General features: G+C 46.7%; 2 protein-coding genes across 2 annotated transcripts; one reads left to right on the forward strand and one right to left on the reverse strand.

Moving 5' to 3' along the window:
• Nucleotides 1-37: 37 nt before the first annotated feature.
• NUP85 (nucleoporin 85) lies at nucleotides 38-26947 on the reverse strand. Its single transcript, XM_043905547.1, has 19 exons — nucleotides 26621-26947; nucleotides 21606-21699; nucleotides 17370-17532; nucleotides 13772-13842; nucleotides 13170-13213; nucleotides 12045-12114; nucleotides 10784-10905; nucleotides 8050-8184; nucleotides 7834-7956; nucleotides 7496-7627; nucleotides 7148-7254; nucleotides 3995-4078; nucleotides 3777-3842; nucleotides 3444-3595; nucleotides 2592-2709; nucleotides 2389-2489; nucleotides 993-1144; nucleotides 552-653; nucleotides 38-215 (listed from the first exon to the last, which is right to left on the reverse strand). Exons 1-19 carry the CDS (start codon nucleotides 26651-26653, stop codon nucleotides 114-116), a joined length of 1971 nt encoding a protein of 656 aa, XP_043761482.1. The 5' UTR covers nucleotides 26654-26947; the 3' UTR covers nucleotides 38-113.
• Nucleotides 14672-15148, forward strand: LOC122695551 (40S ribosomal protein S20-like). The gene has a single exon (XM_043905608.1). It carries the CDS (start codon nucleotides 14742-14744, stop codon nucleotides 15099-15101), a length of 360 nt encoding a protein of 119 aa, XP_043761543.1. The 5' UTR covers nucleotides 14672-14741; the 3' UTR covers nucleotides 15102-15148.
• Nucleotides 26948-27254: the final 307 nt, after the last annotated feature.

Raw genomic sequence — 27254 nt, forward strand, 5'->3', positions numbered from 1 at the left:
AGGTTAAAACCTCCCCACATGTAAGAACTTGCCTGTATTTGCAAAAAGAAACATTTATTCTTTTAAAAGTGTATATACATTGCCTTTACAAAGATACCATGTTGGAGCCAGTTTCAGGAACCTTCCAATGAGCCTTCTTTTATAATCGACCGGGCAAGATTCCGTGCAAGAGCAAGTCTCAGCATTTCTACCTTGGTGGTCTCGATATCATCATCCTAAAACCAAAGACAGCCTGTGTGAAGACCAGCAGGAAGTTTTCCTTCTTTCCCAAGACTCTAATCCAAAGGGAGATAAAGGGCACAAAACATTCAGTAGTGTCTTCCAGCAAGTTCTTAATATGAGACCAAGCTGCATGCAGAGGACCACCACAACTGACAGGAAAGAAGAAAATCGAGAGGCCAGAACACTAAATCACCCCATTTCCTCCTAAAAAGTTAGTGTGCCCTAGTCGCAAGTTAAGCAGTAACGTGAGAGGCATGTGAGTTTGTAAGGGGCCAACATCTTGGGCGGGGTGCCTCTTCTCCCCTCCATCCTGGAACCACCAGACTGACCTGGAGCTGCTGGGCGTCGGGCTCTCCACACAGCGGCCTTCCTGAGGTCAGGTCCTCCAGACACCTCAGGAGCTCGTACGTCTGCTCCGCGGAGAAGATCACCTGCGGGGAGAGGCCGCTTCGCGGAGCTGCTCCCCAGCCAGGGCCCGCAGCAGTCTGGCAAGGGCTCGGCTGAGACAGCCTTTCTTGTATCATGTGGAGAAGTGTGCTGGGGGCTGAGAGGCACCCCCTCTCACTCCCGGCTCTTCTCATCAGGGTCCTGGGCTGAGCACTGTCTGTGGGCCGCTGCCTCATTTCCAGATAAGTCATTTGCTTGTGGAGATACTAGATTTCCAGAGTGGGCGCTATGGCAATCACACCCCTACTTAGGAGACGATGGATGGATGTACATTTGCAACAGCTACAGGATCAAAGAGAAGACACTGTGGACTCAACCTGTACCTGTTTCTGTTCCAAAAGGGGCAGGGCGTCTGTGAGCAGCGTCATCCAGAAAGACCGGGGGGCAATCTGGGATGTCATCAAAGAGAGGAGGAGAGAGGCGGCATCGACAAAACGCTTCTCCCCGTATAAGCGGTGGAACTCGCGGTACTTTCCTGTTGGGAAGAGAGAGCACCAGGTCACCTGTGACCCTAAACAAGAGACCCTAGAGCAAGGAAATTCTTCCAAAGCGGCCTCCAAGCTCATCAGCCAACAAGACCAAAAGGATTCAAAATCCTCGATTAAAGGGGGCTCCAAAGAGCCAAACCTGGGAGAATGTAAGTGTCAAAATGAATAAGAGTCATGGTTGACAATAGACTGAATAAAATAACCCTCAAGGCCATGGCTGATATAAATGAAAGAATAAACGGGAGGAAGGGGAAGCTTTCCATACAGGGGAATGCCAACTAAAACACAATTTTATCGGCACTCAGAAGATCACCAGTAGTTAGGAACACTAGTGGATCAAAGTCTGAGGAGATTTAAATAATCCTGAAGTACAGCTCCACAGATTAATAAATCTGTTTAATAAATATTAGAGGAGACCCCTGGTGGATGCCGTTTTTAACCAAGTGATCAAGGTGAACTCCACTAAGGGAGTTCCTATTAACACATCCCCTCAGTGGAATTCCTGCCAAGTATATAACTTGAGGCTGTTCATGAATAAACCCAAAGTAACAATATTCTACAAGAGAGCTGAACAGACTCTGCAAAAACGTCAAGATTGAGGAACACCAACAAAGGCAGAGGCATTAATGAGATACGAAAACTAAATTTATGACAACATAAAGGACATTGTCGGGACAACTGATGAAATCAGAATATGGATTAGGTGAGAGTGTTGCATCAACGCTGAACCTCCTGATTTTCCTAACTGGTTAAGTAAAAGAAATTTTCTCATTCTTTAGGATATACATGCTCAGATATTTATGGAGGAAGGGAAACAATGTCTCCAACATACTTCCAAACTATTCCCAAAAAACTTGACTGACAGAATAAAACAAATGAGGCAAAACATGAATAACTGGTTAACTTGGTAAAGTGTGTAGGGTAGTCTCTCATCCCTTACACTACTTTCACAATTTCTAGGTTTCAAATTACCAGAGAATAAAGTGTTACCCAAAAACACGCTTTGCAGAGGCCGCACTGGCTCCTGTTTCTCCCTGTGGTCGCGCTGCAGTGTGTGGGCTCTCGCTTCCCCCACCAGGGGTCACACCTGCACCCCCTGCAGTGGAAGCGTGGAGTCTTAACCGCTGGACCACCAGGGAGGTCCCTCAGAGTTCTGTGTGTTTTGGACTGGAGAAGTCTAGAACTTCTGTGCGCTTGTGCTGAAGGTCCCGGGGACAGCTCAGAGACTCACCCAGGAATGTCAGTCGATCACTGAGCATCATGGCTGGCCCCAGGTTGTCAATGAGATCCAGGTCAGAGAAGCAGCCTCGCTCACAGTAATCCCTGAGGAACCTGCAAGGCCGGCCCAGAGATGAGGGCAGTAGCCCCAGGCCCCCTGCTCAGCCCCACCACGTCCCAGGCAGCATCCGGGGAGCACACAGACAGGGAGCCCACCTGTCTGACACCAGCGTGGCAAAGGCGGCATCTTTGGCGCGAATGCTCCAAGAAAGAGCAGAGCCCAGGCGATTGTTGCGGACCGCTTTCATGGCCAAGATCTTACAGATGCTGCGAACTTTGCAGGGAAAAGAGAAAAGGCAAACCATTCACCCTATCACTCACTCCACTCCCAAGCCCTGCTGAGATAGGAGCAGCCTTCCCACCGCCTCCGAGTTTTATGTGGCTTCTCTGTGGCCTCCAAGTGCAGCTGGGCAGCAGAGCCAGGAGCTGTGAGGTTTATAAATCGTCTTCTGGCCTCGTCAACAGTACGACCCACCCTGGTAGGCTTTGGCTTTGTGAGCAGTTTCACTTTAGGGGCGGCAAGAATATTGGCAAGACTCCCCAGAGACCAGCGTGTCATTATCTGTCCACATGCTGAAAATCCTACCAGGCTTTGGGTCCTGAGTGCTAAATGCTTTCAGGGACGGTCATAAACACGCAGTGCCTCTGGGGAGAGTAACTATTTAGGCCTGCACGACTTGATAGCCAAGTGGGAAGAGACGGGGCAAACTTCATCAACGTCTCCCCATGCTCTTCCTGAGTCGCCTCCAGCCCTGCGTCCCCCCAGCCAGCCCGAGCCAGCACCGGCAAGCCCCCCGGGACAGGACAAACCGCAGCTGCCCAGCCTGAGCCCTGGCTGAAGGCATGAGCACGTAAGTGGTCAGGACCTCTGTAACAGGCAGCATGCTCGACTGCTTCTGGGTCCCAGTGGGCCCCAGCGCTTCCTCCCTCCCCAGGGACTTTCCGACGCTTGGGCTCACCTGGCAGCTACTGCCCAGACCCTGAAGGCGGGGAGGAGAGCCCACTCACCTTGCTCCGTCATCTGCCGCTGCTCGCAGACCCGCAGTACCTTGAGGGCTTTCTGCTCCGTGGTCAAAGGGATCCGCTCAATATGCAGCTCGAGAGAGACCCGGCCCAGCTCAGGGCAGTGGTCACAGTAGTCCACACCCAGCTGCCACAGGCTGCGTGGGTCCAGGGGGACAGGCATGAGGGCCCGGAAGCTGCCCTGGGGCTCCAACTAGCTTCCAAGGCAGCGCCTCCCCAGACCTGGTGCCTCCCCAGAACCAGACAGGAGAGCGCCCCGGCCACGCGCAGCGCCTGCTGGAGGGCACCCGCTGCCTCTCAGCCCTGCGGCCTTCCTACCTGTGATGAGCGAAGAGTCCTGAGGCGTATTCCAGCAGGAGGAACTCTCTCATGTTGGATCCAAAGCTGGCAGAGAACAGACCACGAGACCAAGGCTCCCGGGCTGCTCTTTAGGGCCCCCTTCTGCAGCCCAACCTCCCTCCTAGGCATTCCGGTCACCCCCCCCAAGGGCCTGGGTGGCAGCAAGGAAAAGGCTGGCATGGCCGTGGAGTACTGACTAGAGGTTGTGTGACTGCAGCAGCTTGCAGTGATCCAGCAGGTCCGTCAGGTGGGCCACGAACCACCAGTTGCTCAGGGCGATGCTGCGGGTTCAGATACCAAGGCAAGAAGCAGCGTCAGGATGAGCGGCCACGGCCCCCGGGTGTGCAGCATAAGCAGGGGCCCCACACCTCCTTTGCTGTAAGAGGAGGGGAGGGACAGTGGCAAGCTGGACTCTGCCCACGAGGCGGGGACTAATTACACACTGGGAAGGACACTCAACGCCGAAACAGCAGCCAGTGAGACATGTCAATGGAGAATGTCACACAGAACAAAATCCAGAGACCCAATGAGAGAGAGAGAATGCAGATACAGGGTAACGGCTAAGAAAAGGATGAAAAGATTGGTGGGGTTTGATTCTTGATGAAACATGTAACTCAAAGAACTATGGTGTGCATTTGGATTGCTGTTTACATTCTGTTAACGTTTCTCACTGTTGCATAGTTTTGATTAGCATATTTTATGAACACAATTATATATACATGACAGCACTTTAAAAACCACCTTGTATTATCTATTAATACTTTGTATAAAAAATTATTTTTTGCTTGATTACATGATTAATAATTTGACTTTATTGGATATGTAATCTGACACATAACAAAGGTCTAAAAGTCCATCCCCAAACCACATTTAATCAAAACCTAAAATCATCTCTAGCCCTTATTAAAAATGACATTTTCTAGGGCCCTTTAAATGTTTCAGATGTTAAGCTTTTTTACATCGCCAAATTTTGTAAACTCACTAGCATTTTGAATAGAATTAAACCAATGCACTTACTGCAGTGTGAATACATCATTTTGAGTTATATTTTTAATTTGTTACTTGGCATAGGCCTTTCTGTATCTGTATATAATGCTAGAGTATTTTTTTTTTTTTTTAGAGTATTTTTTAAATCTTGGGAGGGAAAAGCAACTTCAATGTTGCTACGGTGAAAAATCCTGCTTTCAGGATATAAAAAGAGTAGGGATTGGTTTACACTGCATGACTGACTAAATGGGCTGTCTGCCCTGCCCTGGGGCTGCTGTCCCGTGAAGTCCATGCCAGTTCCTCTCTTCCTTTTGCTGGATGGCAAGAATTGGCAGCTACAGCCCACAAGGGAAGAAATCCAATTTCCCTTCAGCTGTGGGCACGCCAGGCAAACACGGGGCCCTTCAGCAGGAGCTGGCCAACTGTGGCCTCCCAGGGCCTCTCTGGGATTCCCTCGTGGCTCAGACGGTAAAGAGCCTACCCACAATCCCTGCGTCAGGAAGATCCCTGGAGAAGGAAATGGCAACCCACTCCAGCATTCTTGCCTGGAAGATCCCACGGACTGAGGAGCCTGGCGGCTACATACAGTCGATAGGATCACAAAGAGTCAGACATGACTGAGCGACTACACTTCACTTTCAGGGCCTCTCTGCTCTGCCTCAGGAGCCCTCTCTGCCCCATGGCCTGGCATGGTTGACATGGGGATCATCAGGTACCCCTATAGAAAGCTCCCTTCTAGCTGAGGAAGGGTTCCCCTCATTCCCCCCAAGAGGAGTGAACAGCTGACACCACACCTGAAGCTCAAGGCTCCCCTACACCACCAGCCCCCCGGCCCCACCCCAGACAGAGGCTCTCCTCCCCTGGGAAGCGAGCTGGGGCCTAACTGGAACAACCCGTGAGAAGGCAAGTGCTCAGGAGACCCCAGATCCCACCCTTCCTCGTCCAGGAGGGCACTCTCTGAGCATACTTCAGCCCTTCTTTGAATTAATGGACAGAGGTCTCGGGACCTGCTTTTCAGAGGAGGGCAGGAAGAAGCTTACTGGTCAGGAAAACCCAAGCTCCTAGATTCCTAGCTAATGGAAATACCTCAATTTTTTCCCTGCCTGCCAGGGCAGACGGACGCCCAGACTGAGGGGCTGCAAGCCTGATTTCCTCCTTCAAGACTGGCAGGGGTGATGCGTTTTTCAGCGGCGTTCGTTAGCACCATGCCTCTTCGTTACACTTTTCTCTTTTCCTTCTACAACCACTGGAAACAGCAAGGTGCTTTTCTTTTTTATTGTCCTTCCTTCCTCTTTTCCTCAAATCTGTCTTGATCCTAAAATTCCAGATGTGGCTTATGAAGGAAGCCCTGGAGGAAATAACCCACTGCCTGTAACAGACAACATATTCAGGAATGCCTATTGCTTTGAATTATAGACAGAGACCCTGACAAAACTAAATACTGGCGTCTGCGCCCTGGGAGCCGCCCCTACTGATCCTTCACTGCAGATACAACCCCTCGTGCCAAAATCAGCTGAATTCTGTAAGTTATCTTCCAGTTCCAACCAGTCCCTATTTTAGAGGTTTGTGAAAAGAATACGGACACAAACCTTCCTTTCTCCAAATCTAACACCATTTTCTGAATGGGCCTTGGCTTTCTTTTGGCCAAACAGGAAGAGCAGGTAGCATGTGTGGGGTGGGGGTGGAGGGTAGAAGCGGGGAGACCTTCCTACTGCCCAGATTCACTAACAAAGAAAAGATCCAGTCAAGGTCAGCGAATTTGATACCTGAGCAAGGCCACCTGCTCCAGCAGTTCCCAACCTTCCCCCTCTGCGTGAGAAGGGAGGGTAAGTTCTCTCTGACTTACTACAGTTGGGGAATCTGGAAAGCTTTGCCTTGGATTCACTGTTTCACGCTCCCTATCCTGCCTTGCTGAAGGTCTGGGGAGGGGGGTTGATGTAGAATCTCTGCTCCGAACAGACCCAGCCCAGAGTCCACTGGTGTAGCTCCTGGCTCACCAGAGAAGTGCTGTCCTGTAAGGTGGCTGCATGTCCCTCAAGTTCCAAGAAATAAGCTGGCTGGCTATTTCTGGATTTTAAATACCATAGTAATTTCTTGCAATATTACTTAAAGTAAACATCCCTGAAGTGCAAACTGTTACACATACAGGAGCCTGCAAGCCTCAGGAAGGCCCCCAGGCTCGTCCAAAGAGAAGACACTGCTTGCCCAATGTGGCTGTGGAGGGGGAGCAGGTCTGTGGGAAGGAGGGTAAGACACCAACAGGAAGGAGCAGGACACTCCGGAAAAGGCCGGTGGTGATGGGCGTGCGACACCGTGAGTGCACCAGGCGCTGAATGGCCCCGAGGTGCTCAGTGGGGTCCTACCTGCACTCCTTGATCACTTGGTGGATGTCAAACTCGAAGGCTGCCATCAAGATGTTGTCCAGGGGCTCTGGGCTGCTCTCACCTCCCAGAAACAGGTCAAGGCTAGACTGTGGAAAGGTGGTGACCCATTCAGTCCCTGAATGGTGGCAGAGACTCAAGGGTGCAGGCAGGGCTGCTGTGTAGGGGACCCTGGTGAAGGGCAATGGGGTCCTTCAAACTGGGCCCAAGGAAAGCCCCCTCTATTCTCCAGGGAGGGTCAAGTCAACGAGGCTACACGGTGAAAGTGATCCGGCAGGGAGCGGAGCCCTGGACGCCATCTCCCCTCCCCTCCCGGAGGAGCTGACGAACCTGGGCGTAGAGGTGCAGATCCATGGGCTTGACCGTGGGCTGAGAGTACAACAGCCGGGTCACCAGGAAGTGATACCAGTTACTCAAAAGCTCCTTCTGCTCCAGCAGGGCGGCATCGTCTCCCAGCAGGACCTGAGAAGAGACGCTGTCCCTTAACTCTGGGGCCACTTCCCGGTAATGCTCCTCATCTCAGCTGGAGCAGCTGAGTGAAAAGCTCGCTCCTTCCCGACAGGGCCCATACAGACAGCCCCGTCTGAGGAGGAGCTGCTGCCGGGCTGGACGCCCAGGGCCCCAGGAGGAGCCGGTTGGCCCCTGGCCAGGACCCGCTCGCCGCAGACCTTGCAGAGGGACTCGAGGTGGGGGCTGGAGGCGAACGTGCCATCCTGGAGGTGCCTTTCGCATTCCTCGTGCCAGTGCTGCCACCTCAGCTCCAGCTCCGTCAGGGTCTGCGTGTTCCCAGGCTGCGGGGAGAGACACGGACGGGGCGGTCACCGTGCCAGCCCCTCACGCTCCCTGCATGAACCCATCTCTGCGACCCGGGCGGCTCCACATACGCTGAGAACGGGCATGGTCCTCATCAGGTCCCCCAGGACTCGGCACATGCCTGCAGAGGCGGGGTTGGCGTCGGCTTCCTTGGAGAGCATCTGGCGGGCCTCGTCCAGCCGGCCCTGCAGCACCAAGGTGGTCACCTGGGAGGACACCAAGAGCACAGCGTCCAGGCACAGACTCAGCAGCCAGGCCCTCGCCCGCTCCGGCTTCCTCGTCCCAGAGAAGAGTGACAGTTCCCTCCCTCAGGGTAAATCTAATTCATCCAACCTTCCAGTTTTAACCCCTGCACCATGCTTTTCAAACTGCATGTTGTTATAACCCACTGCAGGTATGACCGACTTTTTAAAAATAAAATGAAATATAAAATAAAAATTACCAAAGTGCATCAAATAAAGCACTGATTCGTAGAAGTTTCAGTTAAAAGAAAAAGTTTTAGTTCAAATACTGGGTTGGCCAAATTTGGTTCAGGTTTTTCCATGCTATTTTATGGCCTGAGTTCAATTCCTGGTTGGGGAACTAAGATCCTGCAAGCCACAGCAAAAGAAAAGGAAGGAGAAGAAAGCCAAGGAAACATATGCTGACAAGTCCCAATCCCTCTCCCTGAATTCGAGACACGCACATCCTATTCCCACCCTGTGGCTCCACTTGACTCTCACAGGCATCTTACTTAACATGCCTTGAAGTAAACACCTGGTCGCCTCCAACCCACCAACCCACATTCTTCTATTTCTTACACATCCAATTCATTAGCGAATCCCATCACTGTACCTTTAAACTGTATCCAGAATCGAATCACCTCTCACCACCTGCCCCACTCAGCTCCCACCCGTGTCCAGTCACCAGCACCGCCGCCTGGTTTAGGACCTGAGCCTCCAGACGGGCCCTCTGCTCTGCTTTCGCTCTGCTGTCAGCAGCGCAGCCAGAGAAGCCTGTGAAAACCTGCATCAGCGACTTCCCTGCTGGTCCCGTGGCTGAGACTCAGTGCTCCCAGTACACGAGCCTGGGTTCCATCCCCGGTCAGGGAACTAGACCGCACACACCGCAATTAAGAGTTCACATGCTGCCACTGAAGAACCTGCATGCCACAACTGAGACCCAGCACAGCCAAACAAATAAATATTTTTAAAAAGAAAAGAAAATCTAAGTCAGATCACAGTGCTCCTGTGTTTGACTCTCCAATGTCCTCCTTACCCCAACTGACTCAGGAGTAAAACGGGAACTCTAGTGCCCACCAGCTAGGGCATACCTGTATCTCCTTCAACTAACCGAGTCCGAACAGCCCTGTGGAGCATGTGGGGCACTCCCCATGCTACAGACGAGGAAACCAGAGGCAGGGGAGCGACTCGCTGGAGCTCAGAGCTGGCGGAGGCCGAGCTGGGGTGCCACCTGGGCAGCTTGGCACCACAGACCCTGTTCCTAGCATTCAACTACCCTGCCTCTCTGGGGCTTTCCTGGGGGCTCAGCGGTAAAGAATCCTCCTGCCAATGCAGAAGACACAGGTTTGATCCCTGGGTCAGGAAGATCCCATGGAGAAGGAAACAGCAACCCACTCCAATACCCTTGCCTGGAAAATCCCATGGACAGAGGAACCTGGTGGGCTACAGTCCACGGGGTCGCAAGAGTCAGACAGGACGGAGTGACTAAGCACCGCCACCACCCTGCCTCTCTAGGAGCTGAGCCCTTACCCCTCGTCACCTCCTCAGGTTCCTACTCACACGTCACCTCACAAGGGTGCCTTTCCTCGACTCTAACACTCCCAATTCCCCTCCCCTGCTCTATTTCTCTCCAGAGCACTTCACTTTTACACATATTTTACTTGCTTCTGTATTTATTTCCTGTCTCCCCACACAGGATGCAAGCTCCGTAAGGGCAGGAATCACTGCCTGCATTGGTTCTGGTTGTTTCTTCAGGGCCTGCACACAGCACCACTCAAATACACAATGAATGAACCACACACTTAAAACCTAGGCCCGACCATTAAGGCTCTCCCCTTACTGGCACAGTCTCCAAGCACCCGAAGGCCTCAGAAACAGCCTCAAAGGCAGCAGTTCTCTACCTGAATTTCAGATGTTGTAAGTCTGCAACATTCAAGTCAACCAGCCAGCTCCTCTCTGGTCACTCCAAACTGGGTCACAGGTCAGTATCAGTGAATGGAAAAGTACTGCTCTCCCAGACATGAATACACACACGTAGACACACACACACACACTGACTTTCCAACTGACCATCCAAAATGACTGGGATCATCAATGTCTTTGTTTTTAATAGCTTTACTGATTGCAATGTACACCTAATAAACATTCACCTGTTTAAGTGTCTAATTCGGGGGATTTGAGTAAGTGTACAGAGTTGTGCACTATCATCACAATTCAGCTTCAGAACACATCTCACACCTCAAAACAGCCCTCAGCCCACTGACATCAAACCCCTATCCCAGCACCTATCCATCAGCTTTGCGTTCTCTTCACCAAGTCTCATTCTTAGATCCACAAAAAGATCAAAATTCCCTTCTCACTGTGAAGTCTACAAAGCATTATTTTTCTTACATGATAACTTAGTTCAAAACTCCCCCACGGAGCAGGGAAGGAAACACCTCCCTAAGCACGTCTCCATGATCACAGACTCAAAGAGCCAGACGCACACGGGCTCAGCAGGGAAACGCTCAGGCGGCCTGGAAGCACAGGCCAAAGAGAACACGAGGAGGAAGGCAGGGAGGCCCAGCAGGCACGAGGGTCTTACCAAGTTCCAGAAGCTCTCGTGTTTGCTTGGATTCTCGCTGCCCAGAACATCTGCCGACAAATTGTCCACCTCGCACACGTGCAGCCGGACCCAGTCAAGGAGGTAGAGGAGGAGCGGGCCAGCTGGGAGGAAACACACAAGCAGTGGATTCCACCTTCCCGAAGTACAGAGTGTAGGGCAGGCGAGCGAACGGCGGAGCAAGCGCTTTGTCCGTCTTCAGTGAGCGGGCGTGTGGTCCTGACCACAGGGCTGAGCTACCGAAAGGACTCCTGTGGGGCCTCCTCTGTGCCAGGCAGCGCGACCTTCCACTGAATCGTCAGGGGGGCCGACCTCACCACCCCGACCACCCCCAGCTTCTTCACACCTCACAATACTCAGTGACCACATCAGTAATGGCCATAAGGGGATGGTACTGACTAGGTGCCAGGTACACAACCATGATAAAAAGATAGCGACAGTCCTCAGAATCTACTGGAGCAGGCGAGCAGACAACCAACCAATTCCATTTCAAGCTGCTCAGTGCTTAAGCAGGAGTATGAATAAAAAGCTGTGATGCACAGAGACTACTAACACACACCTATGGACAGCAGTGAATATAAACCATTAAATGAAAGCAAAAAGGCCCGCAGCCCCTCCACAGAGGGCCCACTCCAGCCAGGATACTGTACTGACACAATCAAATTCAAGATCAAGGGAATAATTCGGAGTGGACGCATGAAGCTGTAGGGTTGCCCCGGACCCAATCACCAGCAAAGGAATTCTCTCAGGGACTCTGCCTTCCATCACCTAATCCTGCCTCATATTTGTACAACTTTTTTCATTCTTAAAATTTTAAACAACAGAAATGTACTGTCTCGTGTTTCAGGAGGCTAAAGGTCTCAGGAGCTGGGAGGGCTGGTTCCCTTGGAGGCTGGGGAAGAACCTGCACACACCTCTCCCGAGCTTCTAAGACTTTCTAAAGCTTCACCAGTCCATGATACAAATATGGACCACTCCTTCCGCATGCTAGTTTAATATCTGTTTCTTCGTATTTTTTAGGGGTCACCTGCCTACAATTTAAGGTTTTCAGAAGATACTCTGATTCTTTTTGCAGTATCTTGACAAAAACACAGGCTTCTTCAGGCATCCTGTAATACTTCCCAATGCTCGTATTGATGAAAAGCAATGAAAAGAGCATTTTAGGCAACAAAACACTCATCACAGCACAGGACAGGGTAGGGGGGACACCTCTGCCGCTGTGACAAGATGATTCTGTGCTCACCTGGGGCTACTTCGATAAAAAGAATCTCACAAAGGTTCCAAATGAGCTCCATTGCCGACAGAATGGAGACCTAAGGAGGGAACAGAGGCCGAGTTTTGACTGAAAACATTCCTGAGATTTTTTTTTTTCCCTAGAGCTAAGAAGCAAAGCAGAGCTTGAAGCACATGATGGTCGTTCATTAACTCAACATTTATAGACTGTTCCTACGGTAGGGTTCCCCACAAGACAGTCAGAGAATTTTAGGGGGTGGGACACAGAATAATAGTTTCTGTTTCAATGGTTGTGGTTTTAATGTGCCTTAGAAAAATGTAAGTAGCTCTGTACACCCATGATCTTGATGAATATTACAGTTTAGGAAGCGGCTCTGAGTAAAAAGGGAGAGATGATTTTTAGAAAAATATTTAGCAAATAACATCATAATATACAGGTACAGCAAAAATTAATGATGTTGATATTCAAGGGATTGATTTTTAGGAAACAATCTATTAAAAAAGTAAACCGCCCCCCCCCTCCCCAAAAAAAAGTAAACCCAATGTAAGACTCCAAAATAAATCAGCTCTGGACCCTGACCTTAGGAATATGCAGTACCCCTATCTTCCTTCTTGTACAATCACAGAATTTTATACCTTAATCATAAGGAAAAATAAATGGTCTGATGACTTCAGATACGGTGCACCAGTCCCTACTGACTACTGAGTTTGAATAATATAAAAATTCTAACCAAAGAATGAGAATTCTTTAAGTCATCTTCCAACTAAAATGTAACAACCTGCCATTTAAAAATACTGGTTCACTGAGTATAGTTCATGAGACTAACCAGTGGTTCTAAAACCTCAGCTCACCATCTCAGGTGACACAACATGGTAAGGATTTATATTTCCCATAAGAGCTGAAAACTCGTACAAGTATTTATCAAGCATATCCTTGTGTTCCAAGGTGCTAAGCCTTGAACAGAGCACCAGGAAGTTCAAGATGAGTCTTACCACCCCAAGGAGCTGCCTGTCTACCTGGCAGGAAAAGAGACGTCTGCAGTATCAGTGATTTCAAAGCCACCCCTGGTGACTACTAAAGACTCAGAAGGACATAAATGGTGCTGGTACCACACAGGCGGCCCCACCCCCTTACCTGGCTGCTGAACTGGCGGCCACTGGCTGAATCTTTATCAGCAACTAATAAAACATAAAGTATTAAAAAAATAAAATAAAAAAAGTAACTTTAAGTGAGCAATGTAACATGAGTCTTACTGTTAGACCTTCATAGACAGGTACTGTGGCTTGTGCCTTCTACTGACCACCCATTTTCAATACAGATTTTTTTGAAACATGCTTCATTTCTTTGTTGTACATCAATGATCTCAAACCATGGCCCAGAAATGACAAGTGGGTCTTTCAACTACAATGTGGCAAACAGAGAGACCACCAGGCTACACAAGATTCTATCCAGCACCCACAAGTCACACGGCTCTCAGGATTATGATAACTTTCAATCACCAATATCAAGGAACTGGGAATGCAACTGTCAAAGGTCTTTAATTTGGCCCTTTAGCCTCATACCTGCTAACATAAAATGTTCTAATTTGTTCTAAAATGTACTCAAGACAACTGCCAGAAAATTAAAGATTATGTAAGAAAGGCAAGTAGGTTTTAAACTAGAATGTCAATCAGATTTTACCTTGTAGTACTTATAGCCAGATAAATATTTCAATTACTCACACACACAATATTTACCTGCAAATTGGTGCATTTCCTCCATGCACGCTCTTATGACTGATCGGTAGTTTTTACTCACTCGAACCAATCTACAAAAGATGAAATGGCATACAAGATGAACCTGGAACAGTTTATGGTGACAGAAAATAAGGAACATCTTATGATGACAGAAAGTATCAAAAAAAAAAGATAAAAAGTTTGCTGACAGACAGGAGTCAACTTGAAGGAGTTCCTCATGGCCAAAGCTAAAACAACTTGAGCCACAAAATAAACAAAATAACATATAACCCAGGGACTAAAAGAAATATCCATGAGTCCACAAGGATATTAATTGTCTCAAATGAGACCCACTAATGGATCCTAAAATTAGTGGTTGAAATTTGAGGAGAAATGGGATTTTCATAGTCTCAGAGTTTTTCCCTCAAATACTTACTAGTTACAAAGGGCAAAATGGTTAACTTTATAGTACAGAAACCCAGTAGAAACCACATTAACCAAGTGATCAAGGTCAATATAAACATAATAAAACATCAGTATCATGAACCTCATGATGTGATGTGTGAAGAAGGACATATCACACCACTTCTGTGGTATTTTTGCTAAAAATGCATAATCTCTGTTCAGTCATGAGAAAACATCTGACAAACCCAGGACAGTTTTGAGGGACAGTTTCCAAGATGATTGGTCAATATTTTTTCAAAAGTGATAAGGCCATGAAGCAGATTAAGGAGAAAAAAACTAAATGCAACCTCATCTGGTTGCAGAAGAGAAAAAAGGACATTAGTGGAAAAAATGGTGGAACTGAAATAAGGCCTTCAGTTAATCACACTGCATCAACATTTAAGTTTAAAAAAAAAGAAAAAAATTCCTCTTTGAGGAAGACGCTGTCGCCGCTGCAGCGGAGCTCCGTGCCACCCGCTCTTGTTCCTGACTCACCGCTGTTCGCTCTCGCTGAGGAACAAGTCGGTCAGGAAGCCGCGCCGCAGCCATGGCCTTTAAAGACACCGGCAAGACTCCCGTGGAGCCAGAGGTGGCCATTCACCGAATTAGGATCACCCTCACCAGCCGCAACGTGAAGTCTCTGGAGAAGGTGTGTGCTGACTTGATCAGAGGCGCGAAGGAAAAGAATCTCAAAGTGAAAGGACCAGTTTGGATGCCTACCAAGACTCTGAGAATAACTACAAGGAAAACTCCTTGTGGTGAAGGTTCTAAGACTTGGGATCGATTCCAAATGAGGATCCACAAGCAACTCATTGACCTGCACAGCCCCTCTGAAATTGTCAAGCAGATCACTTCCATCAGTACTGAGCCGGGAGTCGAGGTGGAAGTCACCATTGCCGATGCCTAAATCAATCTTTTTAATAAATCGATAATCAGTTGTTAAAAAAAAAAAAATTTAAGTTTCCCAGTTTAAATACCAGTAATGTGAAAAAAAAAAAAAAAATACCAGTAATGTGGTTATACAAGATACTAACATCAGAGAAGCTGGATGAGGGATGTAGAGAAGTCTATTACTTTTGTACTTTTTCTGTATGTTTAAAATTATTTCAAAACAGAGTTCTTAAGAAAGGAAAGAGCAGAACAAAACAAACAAAAAAGGAACTGGCTATTAGTTACCAAGAAGTAGATCCTTAGAAAGAAACATTAGTTCTAAATGAAGAGACCTAAATGCTGCCTACTGGCTCCATTTATTTTTGTTTATTTATTTTCTGGCTCCCTTTAAAGATGAACAGAAGGTACAATGGGGCCAGCAGCAGTTGAAGCAACTTGCACACACTCTCACTTAATTTTTCACTCAAGACTCAGCCCCAAATAAATAACTCACCTGGCCAAAAAACAAGATGATATGCTGACCCCCACGCACAAAACAGGAGCTCCCATACCACCATTAATAGGACATTCACATGTTCACTGATTTATTAAATTCAGCAAATATTTAGAAGCACCTACTATACAGATGAATGAGGATATTTGGGAACAGAAGGTCCCAAATAAATAAACGAGACAGGGTCCCTGCCTTCAGGGAATTACAGGACTTTTGACATGCTTTGGGCAATAGAGATTTCTCTGAGTTATCAATATCCTGTACCAGTCTCTTGTCACCAGTGATCTTTCATAAACACACAGACACACACACGTGCTGACCAGGGTACCCTCTGGGGTGATTCATCTGTAAAATGCTTATCAAGGAAGTAAAATACGGTGACACTGTGGTTTATAAGAAGAAATAAAACACTAGTCTTCAACCCCAATCCCTGACTCACAGCTCCTAAAACCTTTGTAAATTCCTAAATGACAAGAGCACTGGCAGAACCTTTCGTTCCAACTCTAGGTAGCTTCTGGATGAGGACTTCTCACCATAAAGACCCAGTCATAATTAGAAACTGAAATTATCAGCCCTGTCCCTGACTTCCCTGGAGAGAGGAGAGGGCCATAAATGGAGATAATAATTGATCATGCCTACATGAGGAAGATTCCATAAAATCTCAAAGGCAAGGGGTTTGGAGAGCTTCCAGGTGGGTGAACACATCCATGTACCAGGATGGTGACACAGCCCAGCTCCACAGGGACAGGGGTTCCTGTACTTGGGACTCTTCCAGACCAGGCCCCACGTTCATCTTCACCTGGCTCTCCATCTGTGTCCTTTCTCATATCCTTTAATGAACTGCTAAACTTGTTTCCTTGAGTTCTGTGAGCTCCTCCAGCAAATTTATCAAACCTGAGGTCACCATGGGAACCAGTGATTTGTAGCCAAGCTGGAGAGCAGCTTTGTGGGTAACCTGGGGACCCACTATTTGTGACTGGCATCTGAATGGTAGGCAGTTTTGTACTACAGAGCCCCTAACTGGAGGAATCTGTTGCTATCTCCAGGTAGGCGGTGTCAGAATACAGCTGAACTGTAGGACACTCAGCTGGGGTCAGAGAACTGCTTGGTGCGTGAAAACTTCCACACATTTGATGTCAGAAGGGTTGTGAGTGAAACACAGGAAAAACTTTTTGTTTTACCAACACAAATACCAACATTATCTATTCCCTAGACATATGAACAGACACTAAGAAAAACCTAACACAGGGGCTCTCAAACTCCACTTGTACTTAAGAGTCACCTAGAGACTTTAGGATCCACCCCTAGAAATTTTGGAGATATGCAGTGAGGCCTGAATAAGTACCTGATGTTGATGCAGTTAATTCACAAACCTCACTTCAACCAATTCTAGTCTGTAAACAATACAAGTTTTCTGGTCTCTTCCCAAAAAAATGCCTTGAAAATAATTCTTTAGACAAAACAAAACTCTCAACAGTGGGACCTCATTCAATGACTCTCAGGTGCTTATTTGGCCTAAATTTTATTCTTTGGAGGGTAAATGAAGTAGGAATAGAAACAGAAAGCTTGTCAAGCAGCCAGCAAGTCAACTGGCAGCCATTCACACATTCTCTGAAAGACTTCTCCATCCATGACCACTTACACTGCCCAGTACAGAGGCCAGGAAATCCAACCTGGAGTCGCATATTTCTCCAGGAGGTCCACCCATTGTGCAAAAGGAAAAGGAGGCATTTTCACTTGGTTTTTCAAAATTTAGTTGTGGGAGGCAGCACCTATCAGCAGCCAACTTACTGAGCTTTTCTAGATTTCCCAGTCAACTCTTCTTCGATTCTCTGGAGGCCCACGAAGATTCCATGGGATTCATTGAAGAGTTTTCTCAGGATTTTAGAGTAAACATCTATATCCTTTCGGATGATATGGATAAAGGGGCAACCTGCCACCATCTCTGGTTTTTCTGAAACAAAACAGGAAAAACAAAAAAATTAACATCTATCACAGTCATCCTCATCAAAGCACTCTAAAATTTTAATTGAGTAGCTAATTACAAAAGCTTCAGCTTCTTTGCTACTGATTTCATGATATATTATTTATCCACACATGAATTTTTATTTTTATTTTCTTTGGCCATGCAGCAAGTGGGACCTTAGTTTCCCAAGCAGGGCTTGAACCCATACCCCTGCAGTGGGGGCACAGAGTCCTAACCACTGGATAGCCGGAGAAATTCCTCATATTTAAATTTTTTTGTTTTAGTTTTTATTTATTTTGGCTGTGCTGGGTGTGTGTTGCTGCTTGGACTTTTCTCCAGTTGCAGGGAGCGGGGCCTACTCTCTAGTTGCGGTGCACGGGCTTCTCGTTGCCATGGCTTCTCTTGCTGTGGAGCACAGGCTCTAGGGCGTGCATTTCAGGAGCCGTGCACACTGGCTCAGCAGTTGCATCCTGGGCTCTAGAGCACAGGTTCGAGTTGTGGGGCACGGGGTTAGCCGCTCCATGGCATGTGGGATCTTCCTGCACGAGGGATCGAACCTGTGTCTCCTGCATTGGCAGGTGGACTCTTTATCACTCAGCCACCTGAGTGAGTGAGTGAAAGTCGCTCAGTCGTGTCCGACTCTTTGCGACCCCATGGACCGTACAGTCCATGGAGTTCTCCAGGCCAGAATACTGGAGTGGGTAGCCTTTCCCTTCTCAGGGAATCTTCCCAATCCAGGGATCAAACCCAGGTCTCCCGCACTGCAAGCAGATTCTTTACCACAAGGGAAGCGCAAGAATACCAGAGTGGGTAGCCTATCCCTTCTCCAGCGGATCTTCCAGACCCAGGGATTGAACCAGGGTCTCCTGCGTTGCAGGCGGATTCTTTACCAACTGAGTTATGAGGGAAGCCCTCAGCCACCTGGGAAGCCCCCATACGTGAATTTTTAAAAATTCTTTTAATTTTTTATTGAAGGATAATTGCTTTACAGAATTTTGCTGTTTTCTGTCAAACCTCAATATCAATATCCCGCTCCCTTCTGAAACTCTCCCCCATCTCCCTCCCTACCCCACCCCTCTAGACTGATACAGAGCCCTTGTTTGAAGTTTCCTGAGCCATACAGTAAATTCCCATTGTCTATCTATTTTATATATAGTAATGTAAGTTTCCATGTTACTCTTTCCAAACATCTCACCCTCTCCCCATGGCCATAAGTCTATTCTCTATGTCTGCTTCTCCATTGTTGCCCTGTAAATAAATTCTTCAGTGTCATTTTTCTAGACTCGGTATATATGAGTTAGAATACGGTATTTATTTTTCTCTTTCTCACTTCACTCTGTATAATAGGTTCCAGGTTCATCCACCTCATTAGAACTGACTCAAATGTGTTTCTTTTTATGGCTGAGTAATATTCCACTGTGTATATATATCACAACTTCTTTATCCATTCATCTGTTGATGGACATCTAGGTTGCTTCCATGTTCTAGCTATTGTAAATAGTGCTGCAAAGAACAATGGGATACATGTCTCTTTCAATTTTGGTTTCCTCAGGGTATATGCCGAGAAGTGGAATTGCTGAGTCATATGGTGGTGAACGTAACTGAATGGTGGTTTTATTCCTAGCTTTTTAAGGAATCTCCATGCCATCTTCCATAATGGCTGTATCAATTTACATTCCCACCAACAGTGCAAGAGTGTTCCCTTTTCTCCACACCCTCTTCAGCATTTATTGTCTGTACACTTTTTGATGAGGGCCATTCTGACCAGTGTGAGGTGATATCTCATTGTAGTTTTGATTTGCATTTCTCTAATAATGAGTGATGTTGAGCATCTTTTCATGTTGTTGTTAGTCATCTGTATGTCTTCTTTGGAGAAATGTCTGTTTAGATCTTTTTCCCACTTTTTGGTTGGGTTGTTTGTTTTTCTGGTATTGAGTTGTATGAGCTGCTTGTATATTTTGGAAATTAATCCTTTGTCAGTTGCTTCATTTGTTATTATTTTCTCCCATTCTGAGGGTTTTCTTTTCACCTTGCTTATAGTTTCCTTTGCTGTGCAAAAGCTTTTAAGTTTAATCAGGTCCCACTTATTTACTTCTGTTTTTATTTCCATTACTCTAGGAGGTGGGTCATAGAGGATCTTGCTTTGATTTATGACATATGTGAATTTTTATATACAAATGTTTACTCTTAGACTTTACCCCTCAACTCACTAGCATACTCTGTAAAGACATTTCACCTCTATCCATTAAAATGTACTAGGAAAAAAAAAGGAAACCACTTAATATCAGCCTATGTAAACTCAATAAATAAGATAAACCCAGAGCTGAAGTTTTACAAAATGTCAAAATAAATATTCTTTTTATATTATTTTTTATTGCCATTATTCCTAAAACAAAGAATCAAAAACTGACTAAACTATTTTGCAACAGTGATGAAAAGGCTCTGTAATGATAAATTATAAACCACCAACTTATGGACATTTCACATACAGCAGCTTCTCAAATAAATTGTGATAACGTTCAATGGTTTGTTGTGAATGTGATTTCAATAAATAAAGAAAGAAAGAAAATCTTGAGTTTCCAACAATCAAGGACAAGCTAGAAATGTTGATAAGCTTTCCATTAAGTAGGGAAAGAAGCCATTCAGACACAGTCACAGAAGTTTCTCTTCTGAGCAACTTCTACCACTCTGCCAAATTTGAGATTCTCAATACCAAGATATCCCATAGATATTTGGCAACATCAGGGATCATTTCAAACTATAAAATCAAGAAAAACTACTCTGCTTAAAAATTACATGAGGGCCTGGGAAATCCCATGGAGAGAGGAGCCTGACAGGCTACAGTCCATGGGTTCACAAAGTCAGACATGACTTAGTGAGTAAACAACAACAATTGGCTTTTCTACAAAAGAATGACAGGAGTTGAATCTTTCAGAAGGAAAGGAATGATGACATTATTTATCAATGAAAAAATTGTGCATCACTACATTGTACACCTGTAGCTTATATAATATTGCATATCAACTATACTTCAATAAAAATAAATAAAAAATTAAAAAAAAAAGAAAGAAATATCCAAAAATTACATGAGGACCTTCACAGGTGGCACAGTGGTAAAGAACCCGCCTGCCAATGCAGAAGACACAAGAGATGAGAGTTCAATCCCTGGATCAGAAAGATTCCCTGGAGAAGGAAATGGCATCCCACTCCAGTATCCTTGCCTGGGGAATCCCATGGACAGAGGAGGCAAGAGGGCTACAGTCCATAGGATTGCAAAGAGTCAGACACTACTGAGCATCGGTGGTCTAGTGGTTACAACTCCATGCTTCCAATGCAGGGGTCATGGGTTCAATCCCTACTGAGGGAACTTAGACCCCACATGCCATGCCAAGTGGCAAAAAAATTTAATTAAAAGAAAAAAATCCACACAAACTGCATACTATGTAATTTACTAAAATTATATGACCTTCATTAGCTCAGTGTGCTCCCGACAAAAAAGGAAAACCTCTACATATGGATAAAGAACATGACAAAGATTCGCAAAATAATCCTTTTAACATTTCCTGAGATTTCTCTCTTAAAAAGGAGAAAGCAAAATCAAGTATAGAGATGTCGATTTTACCTTGCTACTAGAGGGAATCCCCATCAGAAAGATAAGAGCCATGTCCGATACCTGATGGAGCTTAGAGGACAAGTTATTTTGTTCACAATGAAAAAATGAAGGTAAGGGCTGTGACATCTGCAAACATTCACAATGAGGGGACTACTACAAAGAGAATTTAGTCACTCAGGACAAAAAGGGAAACAAAAAGCTTCAAGTTTTTAAGTATAAAGAAAACCTTCTTTAACACTGGGAAGATCATTGTTAACTTTTTTCCTGGACTCAACATCTGCCAAGTCTCACAAATCAATAAAAATCTTAAATAGCTAAAAAGTTTCCAAAATGAAAATGGTACAAAATAAGTTCAAGTTTCATATCTCAGCTAGTCAAATCTGAGAGAATAAAGAAAAAAAAAATTGTACCAACACAGATAATCTAAAAGAGAAACAAAAAAACCTACCTTTTTTATTGAAAGAGGTTTCACACACCAGCATCTCCCCCGGACCCCAATCAAAACACATTTGCTTCTTCTGGGAATTCACTCCTGGAATCCACTATTAAAAAAAAAAAAACATAAGGCACAGAAATTGTTATTCTTCCTAAAGGCTTTGCTTTCAATTGACTTGCAAGTATAATCCTAGTAAGCAGTGGTCGTGAAAGTTATCAAGTGCTAATCTATAAATACAACTGAGTGTGGCTGAGATAAGCCCAAGAGAGTTTTGTTAGGCACCTGAACCCAGCCTGCCACTTCTCAAGTGCTGATAAAAAGGAAAGCTACCCCCTAATCAGTTATTATATGGAAATTTAGTGATCTGTAGTTCAGAAAAAGGGCAGTTAAAAAAATTAAACAGGAATTGGGACTTCCCTGGTGGTTCAGTGGCTAAGACTCTCTGCTTCCAATGCAGGGGGCCCGGGTTCAAACCCTGGTCAGGGAACAAGATCCCATGTGCTGTAACTAAGTCTCTGTAACTAAGACCTCATGCAGTCAAATAAATAAATAAATATATATTAAAAAAAAAAAAAAATTAAACAGGAATTGAACTGCTGTTACTCACTAAAAAGACCTCCAATCCCATGGCCTCTATGTTACATCTTTTTTTTTCCTATGTTACATCTTTAATGGCGCTTAATTTTTTTCTCCAACTCAGTCACACCAATCCCTCTGAGTCCAAGCTTCATAAATGCAACTGCATAATCCACCCTTTATGAGTTTTCTAACCTCCAGAGCTATATCCATAACATCAAGAGCCAAAACAGGAACTTAATTTATGACTGCACACGGGCTTTCTGGAGTTGCGGTGCGCGGGCTTCTCACTGTGGTGGCTTCTCTAGTTGTGGAGCACAGGCCCTAGAGTGCATGGGCTCAGCTGCCCCGCGGCATGTGAAATCTGCCCGGAACAAGGACTGAATCCGTGTCCCCTGCATTGGCAGGTGGATTCTTACCCACTGAACCACCAGGGAAGTTCCAAAACAGGGACTTCTGATGCTCATTCCACTCCCGCAGTAGGACAAAGCCTTCCCCAACTGTCAGGAGCAACCCTTGTAATCCTCTGCCTTCCCTCATGACCCACTGAGGTCGTGCTAGTGGTAAAGAATCCGCCTGCCAATGAAGGAGACACAGGTTTGATCCCTGGGTGGGGAAGATCCCCTGGAGAAGGAAATGGCAACCCACTCCACTATTCTTTCCTGGAAAATCCCATGGACAGAGGAGCCTGGAGGGCTACAGTCCATGGGGTTGCAAAGAGTCAGGCACAACTGAGTACATGCATCTCTCCTATACCCCAGCAATTCCACTTCTAGGTAGTTATCTGGAAAGAACAAAAAAAAAAGTGAAGTGAAGTGAAAGCTGCTCAGTTGTGTCCAACTCTTTGTGACCCATGGACTATACAGTCCATGGAATTCTCCAGGCCAGAATACTAGAGTGGGCAGCTGCTCCCTTCTCCAGGGGATCTTCCCAACCCAGGTCTCCCACATTGCAGGCAGATTCTTTACCAGCTGAGCCACCAGGGAAGCCCTTTGAAAAAAAAAAGACAAGATGTAACTCACATTTCTTAAGAGTCCTTGACCTAAAAAGATAATACCACTGGTCTAGAAAAACTACTCAAGATTAATCTCTTTGGATCTACACTGAAACATTCCTGAATCTGCTAATTACTAACTGGCCTTCACAAGCCTTGATATATTCACCCTGCTATAAAAAGTGACAATAGTTTTCAAGGTTATTCATTAGCCTCTTGAGAGTATGTACAGAGCAAGCTCAAAGAGCAGACTAATCTCAAATACAGACATGACTGAATTCAAACTTTCACTGCTGAGCTTCAGATTCTAAACTATGGATGATGCCCTTCTGAGAGGCTGTGTCCACAAGGCCAAACTAGTCTTCCTACCTGGTCTTCCCAACACCAATGTAAAGCTGGGTTGTCACAAATCAGTCATCACTACTGGGGGCAAAATTCAGCTTAGATCGTTTTCATTCCATTTGTAAATGCATGACTCACTGTCATGGTTCAATAGCAAGTAGCTCTCCAGGGCCGCACAGAGTACTGGGAAAGTTTCCCCATCCAGAGATTCTGACATAAGCGAAGGAGGGAAAAGCAAGATAACATGTAGTCTGAAAAAGTCCCAGTGATTCCAATAGTCTATTTTTCCTCCCAAAAAACAGTGACACAGTCCTTGATGGATATTTGGCATTTAAAGTACTTCACATATGCATTAAAAGTTAACACTCTATAGGATATAGCAGTAAGCTTTATAGACAATAACATCTCACGTTCACTGCTGTTTGAGATCTCATGTCTCTTGTCTAGTTAGCTTTGAATTGACTTCTATTTTCAGTTTTTGGTTTTTTGTTTGTTTTTTTTTTTCCTATTTTCAGTTTTTGGTTTTGTGAGACACTGCTTTGCAGTATGATGGCTTCAGCAGAAAGCTGAAGGCATCTCAACTTTCTAAAAAGCAAAAATATAAGGTCAGGCAGCTTGCCTTTTAGCAGGGCTTACAGGTTACCAAGAGCTAAGAGATGCAGAACAAACCAAAATAGACAGATGGAAATATCTTCTAGTCAAGGAAGTCAGGTAGAGCTTTTCTGACAAAGAGGCTGCTGGAGCTTGTCGGTAAAAAAATGAGTCGGATAGAAACCTAAGAGAGAAGAGCATCCCAGACAGGGGGAAGGGTAGGTATCCCTCCTCTAACAGCCATGAATCTCCTTCGAAGCATCATATATCATCCACATCTGACATACTCTCCTGAGAGTTCAAACAGACGTGAAAGCAAACAGAGCAATGAAAAAGCAGGAATGGTCTCCCGAGACCTAGGAGATGCTGAAGAGATCAAGAAGAGATAGAAAGAATACATGGAAGAACTGAATAAAAAAGATCTTAATAAACCGGATTACTACAGTGGTGTGGTTAGTCACCCAGAGTCAGACATTCTGGAGTGCAAAGTCAAGTGGGCCTTAAGAGAAGCACTGCTGTTAATAAAGCTAGTGGATGTGATGAAATTCCAGCAGAACTACTCAAATTCCTAAAGGAGGATACATCAAGGTTTTGCATTCATTATGTCAGCAACTCTGGAAGCCCCAGCAGCGGCCACAGGACTGGAAAAGGTCAATCTTCATCCCAATTCCCAAGGGTAGTACCAAAGAATGTGCTAACCATCGGACAATTGCACTCATCTCCCATGCTAGTTAAGATCATGCTTAAAATCTTGCATGCTAGGCTGCAGCATTATGCGAACAAAGAACTTCCAGATGTTCAAGCTGGGCTTAGAAAAGGAAGAGGAACTAGAGATCAAATTGCCAACATTTGCTGGATGATACAGAAAGCAAGAGAATTTCAGAAAAACATCTATCTCTGCTTCATCAACTACGCTAAAGCCTTTGTGTGGATCATGACAAACTGGGGAAAGCTGTTAGAGATATGGGAATACCAGACCATCTCACCTGTCTCCTGAGAAATATTCCCTGACTGGGAAATATATCCATCTGTCCACTTAGGCTTGTTCTACATCTCTTAGCTCTTGGTAACCTGTAAGCCCTGCTAAATAGCAAAGCAGCAAAGTAAGAACCCTGTATGTAAAAACTGATCGGTTCAAGATCGAGAAAGGAGTATGAAGGGCTGTCTGCTGTCACTGTTTGTTTAATCTATATGCTGAGCACATCATAAGAAATGCCGGGATGGGTGAGTTACAAGCCAGAATCAAGATAAGCAGGAGAAACATCAACAGACCTAGATATGCGGATGATACCACCCTAATGGCAGAAAGTGAAGAGGAACTAAAGAGCCTCTTGATGAGTGTGAAAGAGGAGAGTGAGAGTCGGCTTAAGGCTAAATATGAAAAAAACTAAGATCAAAAAATTAAAATTAAAAAAATAATAATAAAGAAATTAAGATCATGGCAACTGGCCCCATTACTGCATGGCAAATAGAAGGGGAAAAGGTGGAAGTAATGACAGATTTCCTCTTGGGCTCCAAAATCACTGCAGATGGTAACTGCAGCCATGAAATCAGAAGACAATTGCTTCTTGACAGGAAAGTGATGACAAACCTAGACAGTGAGTTGAAAAGCAGAGACATTGCCAACAAAGGTTTGTATGGTCAACGCTATGGTCTTCCCAGTGGTCATGTACAGTTGTGAGAGCTGGACCCATAAAGAAGGCAGAACGCCAAAGAATTGATGCCTTCGAACTGTGGTGCTGGAGAAGACTCCTGAAAGTCTCCTGGACAGCAAGGAGATCAAACCAGTCAATCTTAAGGGAGGTCAACCCTGAATACTCACTGGAGCGACTGTTGCTGAAGCTCCAGTATTTTGGTCATCTGATGAGAACAGACGACTCATTTGGCAAAGTCCCTGATGCTGGGAAAGATGGAGGGCAAGAGGAGCAGAGGGCGTCAGAGGATGAGATGACGGGACGGCATCACGCATGGAATGAACTTGAACTTAAGCAAACTCCGGGAGGTGGTGAGGGACAGGGAGGCCTGGCGTGCTGCAATCCATACGGACGCAAAGAGTCGGACACGACCGGGCGACTGAACAACAAGCAGTCTCTCGAGAGAACTATACTTGGTAAACCTTGGGCCAGCTCAAGCAGAAGCCAAGCTCACGGGGCTGCGACGTGAAGCTTTGCTCGGCTGGGAGAAAAAAAGCCGTACAATACCTCCGCCTGGCTCCAACCCGCTCATTAAGCGGGCTTTAGCCCAAGAGGAAAGGCCAGAGAAGCAGGGAGGTCGGGGAGGCAAGGGACGGAAAGGAACAGAGTTGGGGGGGCGGGGTCTCCAGGGCCAGGTATTCCTCAGAATACACTAGGGAGCAGGACCCAGCGACCACCGCGACCCACACGCGAGGAGCGAATTAATGCGACAACCGAGCGGGGGGCAACTGTGCTGAGGGAAGGGGCCGGGCACCTCGCCAGCAGCAGGGACGAGGCGGACCCAATCTCCGGGCCCCGGGGGGAAAGCGTACTGTTCGGGGCCCCCTTACAGTGACCGTCGGCTCGCCATCGAACTCCTCCATAGCGCCGCACCACAGCCGCCGGGAACTCGCAGGGCCGCCAAGGCTCGCGCCTCAGGGCTCCGGCTCAGGGCCGGCTGCGAGAGAGGACCCCGCGCGTGAGCGCCTCCCGCACTGCCTGCAGGCCCAGACGCGGCGGGGGCTTCTCCTCGGAGCCACGGCCACCCGCTCTGCGGCGCTCCGCACGCGCCCCTCCTTCTGGCCTGGACCACACGAACGGGGAAGGCAGGGCCAGGGGCGGCCTGTCCTCCCGGGACCGCTTTCGCCAGATCCGGCGCCGCCGCGGACACCCCTGAGCCGGGCGGAGAGAAGCCCCCCCGGACGGCGGGAGCGGCGGGGAGGCGGCTGCGCATGCGCGGCCGAGGTCGAGCGCTTGGCTTGGCCCCGGCGGGAGTGAGCTCACCACCACTGTCGAGCCTGTTTCTTCCCCGCGCCTCGGTCACTGCAGGCTCCCGTCGTCGGCGCCGCTGCTTTTTCCATGGCAGGAGCCCCGTTGGTCCATCGGGCTTGTGTAGGAAGGTATTCGTCACCAGCCCCTACCCCAAAAGGCTCCAGAGGCATGGGGGGGACGAGATTGATGCAGCCGAAACAGCTGGGAAATGGA

Source organism: Cervus elaphus, chromosome 5 (assembly GCF_910594005.1).
Source record: "Cervus elaphus chromosome 5, mCerEla1.1, whole genome shotgun sequence".
Taxonomy (NCBI): domain Eukaryota; kingdom Metazoa; phylum Chordata; class Mammalia; order Artiodactyla; family Cervidae; genus Cervus; species Cervus elaphus.